The sequence below is a fragment of the Salmo salar genome, chromosome ssa22, assembly GCF_905237065.1.
Source record: "Salmo salar chromosome ssa22, Ssal_v3.1, whole genome shotgun sequence".
In the NCBI taxonomy this organism is placed as follows: domain Eukaryota; kingdom Metazoa; phylum Chordata; class Actinopteri; order Salmoniformes; family Salmonidae; genus Salmo; species Salmo salar.
Window position 1 is genome coordinate 63,331,918 of NC_059463.1, and position 16,530 is coordinate 63,348,447.

The window sequence follows — 16,530 nt, forward strand, 5'->3', positions numbered from 1 at the left end:
CTTTTCTCCATCAGAACTGACACCCATATAGTTCACATTCCATCACAGATGTTGCTCTCCAACCTTTTCTCCATCAGAACTGACACCCATATAGTTCACATTCCATCACAGATGTTGCTCTCCAACCTTTTCTCCATCAGAACTGACACCCATATAGTTCACATTCCATCACAGCTGTTGCTCTCCAACCTTTTCTCCATCAGAACTGACACCCATATAGTTCACATTCCATCACAGCTGTTGCTCTCCAACCTTTTCTCCATCAGAACTGACACCCATATAGTTCACATTCCATCACAGCTGTTGCTCTCCAACTTGTTCTCCATTTCCTCCATTTCAGACGTCGCCGTCAGCCTACCTCATTGGGTTCAGCCTGTAGAACAAGCTGCGCAGATTCTGCCACCAGTGTATCAGACTGTCGTTTCCAATGGGCTGGGCTTCCTCTCATCACCATATTTAGTAGTGAGTGGAAACGCCAAGCGGATAGTTTAGATTTATACATCTGGTGAAACATCAGTTCGTTGTTCTATCTGCACCCCAGGGGTGTATTCATTACGCCGATTCTGTTACAAAGCAGGGGGGGGGGGGGTTTTGCAACAGAAACCATTTACTTCAACGGAAAACGCAAACAAGAGTTTTCTATTGGACAAATTCAGGTTAATAATTTTTTACCTTTTAGTCATTTAGCAGACACTCTTATCCAAAGCGACTTACAGTAGTGAATGCATACATTACATACATTTCATGCATATATATATATATTTTTTTTTCTCTACTGGCCCCCCCGTGGGAATCGAACCCACAACCCTGGCGTTGCACACACCATGCTCTACCAACTGAGCCACAGGGAAGGCCGGTATGTATAACACACCATGCTCTACCAACTGAGCCACAGGGAAGGCCGGTATGTATAACACACCATGCTCTACCAACTGAGCCACAGGGAAGGCCGGTATGTATAACACACCATGCTCTACCAACTGAGCCACAGGGAAGGCCGGTATGTATAACACACCATGCTCTACCAACTGAGCCAATCAGGGAAGGCCAATCAGGGAAGGCCAATCAGGGAAGGCTAATCCCATTCTGTTTCCTCTTTTTGCTTCTGTTTGGTTCTCAAACCCCAGGGGTGTATTCATTAGTCGGGTTTCTGTTGCAAAATGTTTAGTCTGTTACAAAATGTGTTGCAATGGAAACTGTTACTTCAAACGAAAACAAGAGTTTCTATTGGACAAATTCATGTAGGTCCTTCCTTGTTAGATCCTGTTTCCTTCAATTTGGTTCCTAGATAGTAAAAAACGGTTTCTGTTGCAAAACGTTTTGCAACAGACTAATAAACATTTTGCAACGGAATCTGACTAATGAATACACCCCAGAAGTGTTTGGCAAATTCAGGTTAGTCCCTCCCCATTTCGTTCCGTTTGCTTCTGTTTAAGAAACAGAATTGGCGGAATGAATACACTCCAGCTGTCATGGAAAAGTCAGCGGTGGGAGAAGCCTCACAATGTTATAATGAAAAGTTCTCTAAATCAAATTGTCATCAATATGCCTAAAGTTAACAACGTCACATGTCCAATAACACAAAATACATGCCACGATAATAATTGTGTTGGATTAGGGATTTCATAATTCAAATTATTGTTGAATAAAACTCCAAACATGTCAAATGACTTATATTAAATATTTTTGTATGCTTTTAAAACAGCCAGATTGGCTTTATTCTAGATTGCATTATAATATTATCTGACCCTAATCTTATACCATTTGCACGGATTGCATTGTACAATTGTAAATAGTTTGAATGCGTAGCATATGAATGTGAAATAACATGTTATGAGGACCCTAGCCACGGTCCGCCACCGTGCATGATGTGGACTCCTGTAGCGTTAATCTGCTCCGTGATGAAACGTTCAGGCGCGGGTGAAGGATACCTAAAACTGGACTTTTGCCTTCCGCGTTGGCAATTCCTTTGGTGCCGACTTTTCTCCACGTCAGTTTTGCGTTGTAAACAGATAATATTGGAGCGTTGTTATAAAACACTCATGTAAACATCGACGATAACTTTGTAGTTATCTAAGAAAGCAGCTACCAGTCGCGTCGACAATGTCATTAACGTTACTGGAGACGGATGACAGCTATGACTTTGTTTTTAAAATAGTTTTAGTAGGAGATGTAGGTGTTGGCAAAACTTGTGTGGTTCAACGGTTCAAGTCTGGCAATTTCATGGAAAGACAAGGAAATACGATCGGAGTGGACTTTACCATGAAGACAATGGATATTCAAGGAAAGAGAGTGAAGGTTAGTAGCCTGATGTGAATTGATGAATTCCCATAGTCCAGCCTATGTGACTGTTAACCGCAGTCAACATTACACAGTGGCGCGTATTCATGGCTGCCAAGGGAAGGCAGGCTTCCCCAAAAAATTGACCCCCTCCCAGTAAAATAAATACATAAAATATTTTATTTCGTTACTCTGTGTTTCATCATTTTCCTTCAATTCGCAAGAGGCTGAATGGACACCATCTCACCAGAGAAACCGCCGATAGAGCGAAACAGCACGTCTCTGTGTGTGTAGTGATGCTGTATGACATTATTGTCTCGCATAGCATTGAATCCAAGGGAAGCCAGCGAGCATTTGCAATAGGGTCCAGCTCTGCCGCTATCTATCAGAGCAGTCATCCCTCAGGGTCTCTATGCTGCCACCTACTCACTGTATTTACACACCGGTATGTGGACACCCCTTCAAATGAGTGGATTCTGCTTTTTCAGCCACACCCGTTGCTGACAGGTGTATAAAATCGAGCACACAGCCATGCAATCAACATAGACAAACATTGGCAGTAGAATGGCCCTTACTGAAGAGCTCAGTGACTTTCAACGTAGCACTGCAATAGGATGCCACCTTTCCAACAAGTCAGTTTGTCAAATTTCTTCCCTGTTGTAAGTGCTGTTATTGTAAAGTGGAAACGTCTAGGAGCAACAACGGCTCAGCCGGTGAAGTGGTAGGCCACACAAGCTCACAGAATGGGACCTCGGAGTGCTGAAGCACGAAGCGCGTAAAAATCGTCTGTCCTCGGGTTGCAACCCTCACTACCGAGTTCCAAACTGCTTCTGGAAGCAACGTCAGCACAAGAACTGTTGGTCGGGAGCTTCATGAAATGGGTTTCCATGGCCGAGCAGCCAAGCGTCGGCTGGAGTGGTGTAAAGCTCGCTGCCATTGGACTCAGGAGCAATAGAGAAAGTAGAGATACATCTATCACTCCAGTGTTAATGCTAAATTGTAATTATTTCGCCACTACGGCCTATTTATTAGCATTACCTCCCTAATCTTACTTCATTTGCACACACTGTATATAGATTTTTCTATTGTGTTATTGACTGTACGTTTGTTTACTCCATGTGTAACTCTGTGTTGTTATTTGTGTCGCACTGCTTTGCTTTATCTTGTCCAGGTCAAAGTTGTAAATGAGGACTTGTTCTCAACTGGCCTACCTGGTTAAATAAAGGACTTGTTCTCAACTGGCCACCTGGTTAAATAAAGGACTTGTTCTCAACTAGCCACCTGGTTAAATAAAGGACTTGTTCTCAACTGGCCACCTGGTTAAATAAAGGACTTGTTCTCAACTGGCCTACCTGGTTAAATAAAGGACTTGTTCTCAACTAGCCACCTGGTTAAATAAAGGACTTGTTCTCAACTGGCCACCTGGTTAAATAAAGGACTTGTTCTCAACTGGCCTACCTGGTTAAATAAAGAACTTGTTCTCAACTGGCCACCTGGTTAAATAAAGGACTTGTTCTCAACTAGCCTACCTGGTTAAATAAAGGACTTGTTCTCAACTGGCCTACCTGGTTAAATAAAGGGGAAATATTTTTATTTATTTTTTAAATGGAAACGTGTTCTCTGGAGTGGTGAATCACGCTTCACCATCTGGCAGTCCAACTGACGAATCTGGATTTGGCAGGTGCCAGGAAAATGCTACCTGTCCCAATGCATAGTGCCAACTGTAAAGTTTGGTGGAGGAGGTATAATGGTCTGGGGCTGTTTTTCATAGTTCGGGCCCCTTAGTTCCAATGAAGGGAAAGCTTAACGCTACATTATACAATGACATTCTAGATGATTCTGTGCTTCCAACTTTGTGGCAACAGTTTGGAGAAGGCCCTTTCCTGTTTCAGCATGACAATGCCCCCATGCACAAAGCGAGGTCCATACAGAAATGGTTTGTTGAGATCGATGTGGAAGAACTTGACTAGCCTGCACAGAGCCCTGATCTCAACCACATCGAACACCTTTGGGATAAATTGGAACGCCGACTGTGAGCCAGGCCTAATCGCCCAACATCAGCGCCCGACTTCACTAATGCTCTTGTGGCTGAATGGAAGCAACTCCCTGCAGCAATATTCCAACATCTAGTGGAAAGCCTTCCCAGAAGAGAGGAGGCTGTTATAGCAGCAATGTTCCAACATCTAGTGGAAAGCCTTCCCAGAAGAGTGGAGGCTGTTATAGCAGCAAAGGGGGGGACCAACTCCATATTAATGCCCATGATTTTGGAATGGGATGTTCCACGAGCAGGTGTCCACATACTTTTGGTCATGTAGTGTATGTCATCTCTCAGGAAAATTGGGGGTGTCGAAAGGAGAGGGCATTTCGAAAGGAACCATATAAGGAGAAATGGGGGTTTCGAAAGGAACCATATCAGGAGAAATGGGGGTTTCGAAAGGAACCATATCAGGAGAAATGGGGGGTTCGAAAGGAACCATATCAGGAGAAATGGGGGGTTCGAAAGGAACCATATCAGGAGAAATGGGGGTTTCGAAAGGAACCATATCAGGAGAAATGGGGGGTTCGAAAGGAACCATATCAGGAGAAATGGGGGGTTCGAAAGGAACCATATCAGGAGAAATGGGGGGTTCGAAAGGAACCATATCAGGAGAAATGGGGGGTTCGAAAGGAACCATATCAGGAGAAATGGGGGGTTCGAAAGGAACCATATCAGGAGAAATGGGGGGTTTGAAAGGAACCATATGTAAAGTACTACTTAAGTAGTGTTTTGGGGTATCTGTACTTTACTATTTGTTTTTGATAACTTTTACTTCACTACATTCCTTAATAAAATATTGTACTTTTTACGCCATACATTTTCCCTGACAACCCAAAGTACTTGTTACATTTTAAATGCTAAGCAGAACAGGAAAATGTTGAAATTCATGCACTTATCAAGAGAACACGTGGTAATCCCTACTGCCTATGATCTGGCGGACTCAAACATAAATGCATCTTTTGTAAATAGTGTTGGAGTGTGTCCCTGGCTAGCCGTAAATATTCAAAACAAGAAAATGGTGCTGACTCCTTTGCTTAATATAAGAAATGTTAAATTATTTATACTTTTACTTTTGATACTTTAGTATATTTAAAACCAAATACTTTTAGACTTTTACTCAAGTAGTATTTTACTGGGTGACTTTCACTTTTACTTTAGTAACTTTCTATTAAGGTATCTATACTTTTACTCGTATGAAAATTGGGTACTTTTTCCACCACTGCATTTTAGCCAGGTAGGACAGGACAACAACTAAGTGTGTACTGTATGACGCAGTCATGGACCGTTTTGTCCACATGAACAAGAGGAGGATGGCATTGGTGTTTCTCAACAAGTAGAGTGAGTCAACATGTTTTTTTCTACTTGCACGAACACACACACACACACACACACACACACACACACACACACACACACACACACACACACACACACACAGTAATCAGAACCATGGAGAGACTCATCATATTTAGCTTGCTTTGATTGGACTAAATTGTTTTTGGTATCTTTTAGTTGTCACTATATTAGCCTAATCATAGGTGATTTGATGATGTTGAAATGGTGCTGGAATAGTGGAAACAGCTCCTGGTTTCTGTGACTTGCGGTAGGTAGCGTAACTCTCCTGGTTTCTGTGACTTGCGGTAGGTAGCCTAACTCTCCTGGTTTCTGTGACTTGCGGTAGGTAGCCTAACTCTCCTGGTTTCTGTGACTTGCGGTAGGTAGCCTAACTCTCCTGGTTTCTGTGACTTGCGGTAGGTAGCGTAACTCTCCTGGTTTCTGTGACTTGCGGTAGGTAGCCTAACTCTCCTGGTTTCTGTGACTTGCGGTAGGTAGCCTAACTCTCCTGGTTTCTGTGACTTGCGGTAGGTAGCGTAACTCTCCTGGTTTCTGTGACTTGCGGTAGGTAGCCTAACTCTCCTGGTTTCTGTGACTTGCGGTAGGTAGCCTAACTCTCCTGGTTTCTGTGACTTGCGGTAGGTAGCGTAACTCTCCTGGTTTCTGTGACTTGCGGTAGGTAGCCTAACTCTCCTGGTTTCTGTGACTTGCGGTAGGTAGCCTAACTCTCCTGGTTTCTGTGACTTGCGGTAGGTAGCCTAACTCTCCTGGTTTCTCTGTGACTTGCGGTAGGTAGCCTAACTCTCCTGGTTTCTTTGACTTGCGGTAGGTAGCGTAACTATCCTGGTTTCTGTGACTTGCGGTAGGTAGCCTAACTCTCCTGGTTTCTGTGACTTGCGGTAGGTAGCCTAACTCTCCTGGTTTCTGTGACTTGCGGTAGGTAGCGTAACTCTCCTGGTTTCTGTGACTTGCGGTAGGTAGCCTAACTCTCCTGGTTTCTGTGACTTGCGGTAGGTAGCCTAACTCTCCTGGTTTCTGTGACTTGCGGTAGGTAGCCTAACTCTCCTGGTTTCTGTGACTTGTGGTAGGTAGCCTAACTCTCCTGGTTTCTGTGACTTGCGGTAGGTAGCCTAACTCTCCTGGTTTCTGTGACTTGCGGTAGGTAGCCTAACTCTCCTGGTTTCTGTGACTTGCGGTAGGTAGCCTAACTCTCCTGGTTTCTGTGACTTGCGGTAGGTAGCCTAACTCTCCTGGTTTCTGTGACTTGCGGTAGGTAGCGTAACTCTCCTGGTTTCTGTGACTTGCGGTAGGTAGCCTAACTCTCCTGGTTTCTGTGACTTGCGGTAGGTAGCCTAACTCTCCTGGTTTCTGTGACTTGCGGTAGGTAGCCTAACTCTCCTGGTTTCTGTGACTTGCGGTAGGTAGCGTAACTCTCCTGGTTTCTGTGACTTGCGGTAGGTAGCGTAACTCTCCTGGTTTCTGTGACTTGCGGTAGGTAGCCTAATCTCCTGGTTTCTGTGACTTGCGGTAGGTAGCCTAACTCTCCTGGTTTCTGTGACTTGCGGTAGGTAGCCTAACTCTCCTGGTTTCTGTGACTTGCGGTAGGTAGCCTAACTCTCCTGGTTTCTGTGACTTGCGGTAGGTAGCCTAACTCTCCTGGTTTCTGTGACTTGCGGTAGGTAGCGTAACTCTCCTGGTTTCTGTGACTTGCGGTAGGTAGCCTAACTCTCCTGGTTTCTGTGACTTGCGGTAGGTAGCCTAACTCTCCTGGTTTCTGTGACTTGCGGTAGGTAGCCTAACTCTCCTGGTTTCTGTGACTTGCGGTAGGTAGCCTAACTCTCCTGGTTTCTGTGACTTGCGGTAGGTAGCCTAACTCTCCTGGTTTCTGTGACTTGCGGTAGGTAGCCTAACTCTCCTGGTTTCTCTGTGACTTGCGGTAGGTAGCCTAACTCTCCTGGTTTCTCTGTGACTTGCGGTAGGTAGCCTAACTCTCCTGGTTTCTGTGACTTGCGGTAGGTAGCCTAACTCTCCTGGTTTCTGTGACTTGCGGTAGGTAGCCTAACTCTCCTGGTTTCTGTGACTTGCGGTAGGTAGCCTAACTCCTGGTTTCTGTGACTTGCGGTAGGTAGCCTAACTCTCCTGGTTTCTGTGACTTGCCGTAGGTAGCCTAACTCCTGGTTTCTGTGACTTGCGGTAGGTAGCCTAACTCCTGGTTTCTGTGACTTGCGGTAGGTAGCCTAACTCTCCTGGTTTCTGTGACTTGCGGTAGGTAGCCTAACTCTCCTGGTTTCTGTGACTTGCGGTAGGTAGCCTAACTCTCCTGGTTTCTGTGACTTGCGGTAGGTAGCGTAACTCTCCTGGTTTCTCTGTGACTTGCGGTAGGTAGCCTAACTCTCCTGGTTTCTCTGTGACTTGCGGTAGGTAGCCTAACTCTCCTGGTTTCTGTGACTTGCGGTAGGTAGCCTAACTCTCCTGGTTTCTGTGACTTGCGGTAGGTAGCCTAACTCTCCTGGTTTCTGTGACTTGCGGTAGGTAGCCTAACTCTCCTGGTTTCTGTGACTTGCGGTAGGTAGCCTAACTCTCCTGGTTTCTGTGACTTGCGGTAGGTAGCGTAACTCTCCTGGTTTCTGTGACTTGCGGTAGGTAGCCTAACTCTCCTGGTTTCTGTGACTTGCGGTAGGTAGCCTAACTCTCCTGGTTTCTGTGACTTGCGGTAGGTAGCCTAACTCTCCTGGTTTCTGTGACTTGCGGTAGGTAGCGTAACTCTCCTGGTTTCTGTGACTTGCGGTAGGTAGCCTAACTCTCCTGGTTTCTGTGACTTGCGGTAGGTAGCGTAACTCTCCTGGTTTCTGTGACTTGCGGTAGGTAGCCTAACTCTCCTGGTTTCTCTGTGACTTGCGGTAGGTAGCGTAACTATCCTGGTTTCTCTGTGACTTGCGGTAGGTAGCCTAACTCTCCTGGTTTCTCTGTGACTTGCGCTAGGTAGCCTAACTCTCCTGGTTTCTCTGTGACTTGCGGTAGGTAGCCTAACTCTCCTGGTTTCTGTGACTTGCGGTAGGTAGCCTAACTCTCCTGGTTTCTGTGACTTGCGGTAGGTAGCCTAACTCTCCTGGTTTCTAAATCAGTAGTTGTTTAGTAGTTGAAAATGTCAGAAACATGAACTTGATTGACCATGCTGTAGGGCATGTAGCTGTAGGGCATGTAGCTGTAGGGCATGTAGCTGTAGGGCATGTAGCTGTTTGTTCCATGCAATATGCTTTGTGGACGTCACTGGAGAGCTGTTGCTCTCTGGTTTGGTGATGAAACGAAGGTGTGGTTGAATTTATTCTTCCACTGTGTCGTCTTGTCTCAGCCTTTAGGCCTTTATATCACAGTGGCAAGGCATTTGAACTAACAGGTTATAGAGCAAACAACGCAGTTATCACAACACAAAGCTTGTAATGTGTATTTTTCCCCTGGCTTGCAGTGAGTGGGGAAAATCACTGAGGAAGCCTACTGCCAATGGGGTACTGCCAATGGGGTACTGCCAATGGGGTACTGCCAATGGGGTACTGCCAACGGGGTACTGCCAACGGGGTACTGCCAACGGGGTACTGCCAACGGGGTAGTGCCAATGGGGTACTGTAACAGTATTGGAGGAACTTCCAAATGTCATTACAGAGTTGTTGTTGTCTTACTGTGTTGTTCTCAAGACTGCTCCTGTCATGTATGTAAACAAGCACAGAGGAAACGTAAGGCTGCTGTAACATATTGTAAAACTGTCTCTCTGCTGACATGAAATTCCACCTTGTCCCTAACAACATGTACCATGCCTAGTACTCTACGTACCAGAAGGCAGAGACAGAGAAAACCTCTCCGTTGTCTGATAATATCGCTGTATTGATTGAATATCAGGACAAATGTGAACATATAGTAAGTTATATGTAGCCTGAACACAGGTGAACATATGAGAGGTTATCAGTCCTATGATGTTTAACAAGGTCTCTCGCCTTGGAGGGATGACATGTAGAAATGCAGAGTACCGGAGCCCTGAGGCCTAGTCAGCAAACATTGTGTGGGTGTGCATGCATGTGTATTTGCAGGTGGCTTCAGGGGGCAGGTAACTGTCAGATAACTGTGATTACCTGGGTTAGGGTTAACTCTGTGAGATTAACCTGGGTTAGGGCTAACTCTGTGAGATTAACCTGGGTTAGGGCTAACTCTGTGAGATTAACCTGGGTTAGGGTTAACTCTGTGAGATTAACCTGGGTTAGGGTTAACTCTGTGAGATTAACTTGGGTTAGGGTTAACTCTGTGAGATTAACCTGGGTTAGGGTTAACTCTGTGAGATTAACCTGGGTTAGGGTTAACTCTGTGAGATTAACCTGGGTTAGGGTTAACTCTGTGAGATTAACCTGGGTAAGGGCTAACTCTGTGAGATTAACCTGGGTTAGGGTTAACTCTGTGAGATTAACCTGGGTAAGGGCTAACTCTGTGAGATTAACCTGGGTTAGGGCTAACTCTGTGAGATTAACCTGGGTTAGGGTTAACTCTGTGAGATTAACCTGGGTAAGGGCTAACTCTGTGAGATTAACCTGGGTTAGGGTTAACTCTGTGAGATGAACCTGGGTTAGGGCTAACTCTGTGAGATTAACCTGGGTTGTATATGTTGTTGTCCAGCTGCAGATCTGGGACACTGCGGGCCAGGAGCGTTTCAGGACGATCACCCAGAGTTATTACCGCAGCACCAACGGAGCCGTCATTGCCTATGACATCACTAAGAGAGGAACCTTCATGGCTGTGCCCAAGTGGATGGAGGACGTCAAGAAATACGGAGGGTCAAACATTGTACCCCTGCTCATCGGTTAGTTAGTTAGTTAGTTAGTTAGTAGTTAGTAGTTGTTAGTTAGTTAGTAGTTAGTTAGTTAGTTAGTAGTTAGTAGTTAGTTAGTTAGTAGTTAGTTAGTTAGTACTTAGTTAGTTAGTTAGTTAGTTAGTAGTTAGTTAGTAGTTAGTTAGTAGTTAGTTAGTTAGTTAGTACTTAGTTAGTTAGTTAGTTAGTAGTTAGTTAGTTAGTTAATTTAGTTAGTTAGTTAGTTAGTTAGTACTAAGTTAGTTAGTTAGTTAGTTAATTTAGTTAGTTAATTAGTTGGTAGTTAGTTAGTAGTTAGTTAGTTAGTTAGTTAGTTGGTAGTTAGTTAATTAGTAGTTAGTTAGTTAGTTAGTTAGTATTTAGTTAGTTAGTACTTAGTTAGTTAGTTAATTTAGTTAGTTAGTTAGTTGGTAGTTAGTAGTTAGTTAGTTAGGTAGGTAGGTAGGTAGGTAGGTAGGTAGGTAGGTAGGTAGGTAGGTAGGTAGGTAGGTAGGTAGGTAGGTAGGTAGGTAGGTAGGTAGGTAGGTAGTTAGTTACTAGGATCAGACTTTATCTGGAAAGTCTGGGTAGTCCATCTATAGATGATAGATGGATAGCTGAATGATTGATTTACAGTTAGCTAACAGTTGGGGTTAGGTTTAGAATAAGGGTTAAAGTTAGAGTAAGGGTTAAGTTTAGGATTAGTAGTTGGTTGAAATGTTATTGATGGTCTGTAGAGCATCTACAGATGGACTATCCTAATAAAGGGTTATTAGTTAGTTTATTACTGACCTGTTTTAAAAACAGGTAAAGCAACATCTCACGGCACAACGTCTCCTCTATTTGACCCGGATGTTTTGTGTGTATGTATTGATACAGTGGGGAGAACAAGTGTTTGATACACTGCCGATTTTGCAGGTTTTCCTACTTACAAAGCATGTAGAGGTCTGTAATTTTTATCATAGGTACAAAAAATCCAGAAAATCACATTGTATGATTTTTAAGTAATTAATTTGCATTTTATTGATTTTCTGGATTGTTGTTTTAGATTCCGTCTCTCACAGTTGAAGTGTACCTATGATAAAAATTACAGACCTCTACCTGCTTTGTAAGTAGAAAAACCTGCAAAATCGTCAGTGTATCAAACACTTGTTCTCCCCACTGTATGTAGGCTATGTGTGCCTTTTTTACATTTGTAGTTCTGTCCTTGAGCTGTTCTTGTCTATTAATGTTCTGTATTATGTCATGTTTCATGTTTTGAGTGGAGCCCAGGAAGAGTAGCTGCTGCTTTAGAAACCGCTAATGGGGATCCTTTTAAAATACCACAATACCCTATGGACTGGCTGGCCCCTATGGACTGGCCCCTATGGACTGGCCCCTATGGACTGGCTGGCCCCTATGGACTGGCCCCTATGGACTGGCTGGTCCCTATGGACTGGCTGGCCCCTATGGACTGGCCCCTATGGACTGGCCCCTATGGACTGGCCGGCCCCTATGGACTGGCCCCTATGGACTGGCCCCTATGGACTGGCTGGCCCCTATGGACTGGCCCCTATGGACTGGCCGGCCCCTATGGACTGGCCCCTATGGACTGGCCCCTATGGACTGGCTGGCCCCTATGGACTGGCTGGCCCCTATGGGCTGGCTGGCCCCTATGGGCTGGCTGACTGGCCCCTATGGACTGACTGACTGGCCCCTATGGACTGGCTGACCGGCCCCTATGGACTGGCTGACCGGCCCCTATGGACTGACTGACTGGCCCCTATGGACTGACTGACTGGCCCCTATGGACTGGCTGGCTGGCCCCTATGGACTGGCTGACTGGCCTCTATGGACTGGCTGACTGACTGGCTGGCCCCTATGGACTGACTGGCTGGCCCCTATGGACTGACTGGCTGGCCCCTATGGACTGACTGACTGGCCCCTATGGACTGACTGGTCCCTATGGACTGGCTGGCTGGCCCCTATGGACTGGCTGGCTGACTGAATGACTGACTGGTCCCTATGTATTGACTGGCTGACTGGCCCCTATGGACTGACTGGCTGACTGGTCCCTATGTACGGACTGACTGACTGGCTGACTGGTCCCTATGGACTGACTGGCCCTTTTGGACTGACTAACTGACATAGTGGCCCCTATGGATTGACTGACTGGTTGACTGACTGGCCCCTATGGACTGACAAGTTGACTGAGTGAATGGCCCCTATGGGCTGACTGTCTGACTGGCCCCTATTGACTGACTGGCTTGCTGACTGACTGGCCCCTATGGGCTGACTGACTGACATAGTGGCCCCGATGGACTGACTGACTGGCCCCTATGGACTGACAAGTTGACTGAGTGAATGGCCCCTATGGGCTGACTGACTGGCCCCTATGGACTGACAAGTTAACTCAGTGAATGGCCCCTATGGGCTGACTGACTGGCCCCTATGGACTGACAAGTTAACTCAGTGAATGGCCCCTATGGACTGACAAGTTAACTCAGTGAATTGCCCCTATGGCCTGACTGGCTGGCTGTCTGACTGGCCCCTATGGACTGGCTGGCTGACTGACTGGCCCCTATGGACTGACTGGCCCCTATGGACTGACTGACTGGCCCCTATGGACTGACTGACTGGCCCCTATGGACTGACTGACTGGCCCCTATGGTCTGACAAGTTGACTCAGTGAATGGCCCCTATGGACTGGCTGGCTGACTGACTGGCCCCTATGGACTGACTGGCCCCTATGGACTGACTGACTGGCCCCTATGGACTGACTGACTGGCCCCTATGGTCTGACAAGTTGACTCAGTGAATGGCCCCTATGGACTGGCTGGCTGACTGACTGGCCCCTATGGACTGACTGGCCCCTATGGACTGACTGACTGGCCCCTATGGACTGACTGACTGGCCCCTATGGACTGACTGACTGGCCCCTATGGACTGACTGACTGGCCCCTATGGACTGACTGACTGGCCCCTATGGTCTGACAAGTTGACTCAGTGAATGGCCCCTATGGACTGGCTGGCTGACTGACTGGCCCCTATGGACTGACTGGCCCCTATGGACTGACTGACTGGCCCCTATGGACTGACTGACTGGCCCCTATGGACTGACTGACTGGCCCCTATGGACTGACTGACTGGCCCCTATGGACTGACAAGTTGACTCAGTGAATGGCCCCTATGGACTGACTAACTGGCCCCTATGGACTGATTGACTCTGCAACAGCTAATGGGGATCCTTATAAAATAGAAGAAATACCAAATACCCCATTGTGTCCTCACCTCGACTCTCACCTCTCTCCTCCTGTCCTCTCATCTTTACCTCTCCTCCTTTTCCTCAATTCTCCTCCTCACCGCTTCACCTTTCCTCCCCTTCCCTTACCTGTCCCCATCACCTCTCCTCCTCTTCCCTTACCTGTCCCCTTCACCTCTCCTCCTCTTCTCTTACCTGTCCCCTTCACCTCTCCTCCTCTTCCCTTACCCGTCCCCATCACCTCTCCTCCTCTCCCCTTACCCGTCCCCATCACCTCTCCTCCTCTCCCTTACCCGTCCCCATCACCTCTCCTCCTCTCCCCTTACCCGTCCCCTTCACCTCTCCTCTTCTCTTACCTGTCCCCATCACCTCTCCTCCTCTTCCCTTACCTGTCCCCATCACCTCTCCTCCTCTTCCCTTACCTGTCCCCATCACCTCTCCTCCTCTTCCCTTACCTGTCCCCATCACCTCTCCTCCTCTTCCCTTACCTGTCCCCTTCACCTCTCCTCCTCTTCCCTTACCTGTCCCCATCACCTCTCCTCCTCTTCCCTTACCTGTCCCCTTCACCTCTCCTCCTCTCCCCTTACCCGTCCCCTTCACCTCTCCTCCTCTTCTCTTACCTGTCCCCTTCACCTCTCCTCCTCTCCCCTCACCTTACTTGTCCTCTCATCTCACCTGTCCTCCTCACCTCCTCTCCTCACTCCTCCCCTATCCATACCTGTCCTCTCCCATCTCTCCTCTTCCTCACCTCTCCTCTCTTCCTCACCACCCCTTCCTCACCAACTCTTCCTCACCTCCTCTTCACCTCACCCCTCTTCCTCACCCCTGCTCCTCTTCCTCACCTCTTCCTCTTCCACCTCCCCTCTTAACCTGTCCTCTTCCCCCTGTCCTCCTCTCCTCTACTCTCCTACCTGTCCTCTTCCCCCTGTCCTCCTCTCCTCTACTCTCCTACCTGTCCTCTTCCCTCTTCCCCTCTCACCTCTCCTCTCCTCCCCCCTCACCTCTCCTTACCTGTCCTCTCCCCTCTTCCACCCTCACCTCATCCCACCTGTCCTCCCCTCTCCCCCCTCACCTCTCCTCACCTGTCCTCTCAACACCTGTCCTCTCCCCCCTCACCTCTCGTCACCTGTCCTCCCTCTGCTCGTTCCTCCTCTCTTCTCTCTCTCTCCTCAGGGAATAAGTCTGACCTGGTGGATCAGCGTGAGGTGTCGTTAGAAGATGCCCAGACCATGGCCCACCAGCTGGAGTTCCTGACGGCCATTGAGACGTCGGCTAAAGACGCCTCCAACGTGGATGAGGCCTTTAACAAGATGGCCGCCGAGCTCATCCTGCGCCACGGGGGACCCATGTTCAACGAGAATGTGACGGAAAGCTTCAAACTCAACAGCAAAGACATGGGCGGAGAAGGCTGGGGCTGTGGCTGCTGATAGGTGGAGAAGGCTGGTGCTGTGGCTGCTGATAGGTGGAGAAGGCTGGGGCTGTGGCTGCTGATAGGTGGAGAAGGGACTGTACATGTTGATAATTCAAAGGTTGAGAAACCTTGTGATGTAGCAATACCTGTTTTTTATGGGGGGAGGGGGGCATGACCTGCACAGAAATATTTCACAGAGAGAAAAGTGGATGTTATTGGACGTAAATAGAATCTCTGATCCAGAGAGTTGATCTGAACCACTATTGGAGTCACACCCTGACTTTTACTTCCCAGAGCATGTAGCTGTGCTGTCCCTCCCTGCCCTTTAACGGAGACAGACGGGCCTGACAGGAAATGTTAAATCTATCACTTCATATGACATCACAGATGATTATTGAACCTTGTTCTGTAAACAGTATTACAGTGTAGGAGATATATAATCCTGCCAAGTAAGTCATTACGTTATTGATGATGATGTTTTTATGGGGAGGACAGAGTACATACACGTACCATAGACTTTGATATTTTTGCACAGTGATTATTGTTAGAAATTGACCTGCCTTGTTTAAAGTTGTGCGGTATGTCAAGGAAAGATGCATGGTGTGCCTAGTGTTGAACATCAGTGTAATCTTGATTCTGAATGCTTGTTGAACCATGACTGATACAATCAGTCTCCTCCTGTGAAGACTAGAGGAGCACACAGTGCATTTGGAAAGTACTCAGACCCCTTGACTTCGTCCACATTTTGTTAGATTACAGCCTTATTCTAAAATGGATTAAATAAAAATGATTCCTCATCAATCTACACACAATACCCCATAATGACATCACAATACCCCATAATGACATCACAATACCCCATAATGACATCACAATACCCCATAATGACAAAGCAAAACTTGTGTTTAGATATTTTTATAAATATATTACAAATAAAAACAGATATACCTTATTTATATAAGTATTCAGACCCTTTGCTATGAGACTCAAAATTCAGCTCCAGTGCATCCTGTTTCCATTGATCATCCTTGAGATGTTTCTACAACTTGATTGGAGTCCACCTGTGGTAAATTCAATTGATTGGACATGATTTGGAAAGGCACACACCTGTCTATATAAGGTCCCACAGTTGACAGTGCATGTCAGAGAAAAATCAATCCGTGAGGTCGAAGGAATTGTCCGTAGAGCGCCAAGACAGGATTGTGTCAAGGCACAGATCTGGGGAAGGGTAACAAAACATTTCTTCAGCATTGAAGATCCCCAAGAACACAGTGGCCTCCATCATTCTTAAATTGAAGAAGTTTGGAACCACCAAGACTCGACATAGAGCTGGCCGCCCGGCCAAACTGAGCAAGGGCCTTGGTCAGGGAGGTGAGCAAGAACCCGATGGTCAC

General features: G+C 46.8%; 1 protein-coding gene across 1 annotated transcript; it reads left to right on the forward strand.

Moving 5' to 3' along the window:
- Positions 1-1,940: 1,940 nt before the first annotated feature.
- rab43 (RAB43, member RAS oncogene family) lies at positions 1,941-15,249 on the forward strand. The gene is made up of 3 exons (XM_014168471.2): positions 1,941-2,298; positions 10,313-10,496; positions 14,899-15,249. Exons 1-3 carry the CDS (start codon positions 2,104-2,106, stop codon positions 15,150-15,152), a joined length of 633 nt encoding a protein of 210 aa, XP_014023946.1. The 5' UTR covers positions 1,941-2,103; the 3' UTR covers positions 15,153-15,249.
- The last annotated feature ends 1,281 nt before the right edge of the window (positions 15,250-16,530 follow it).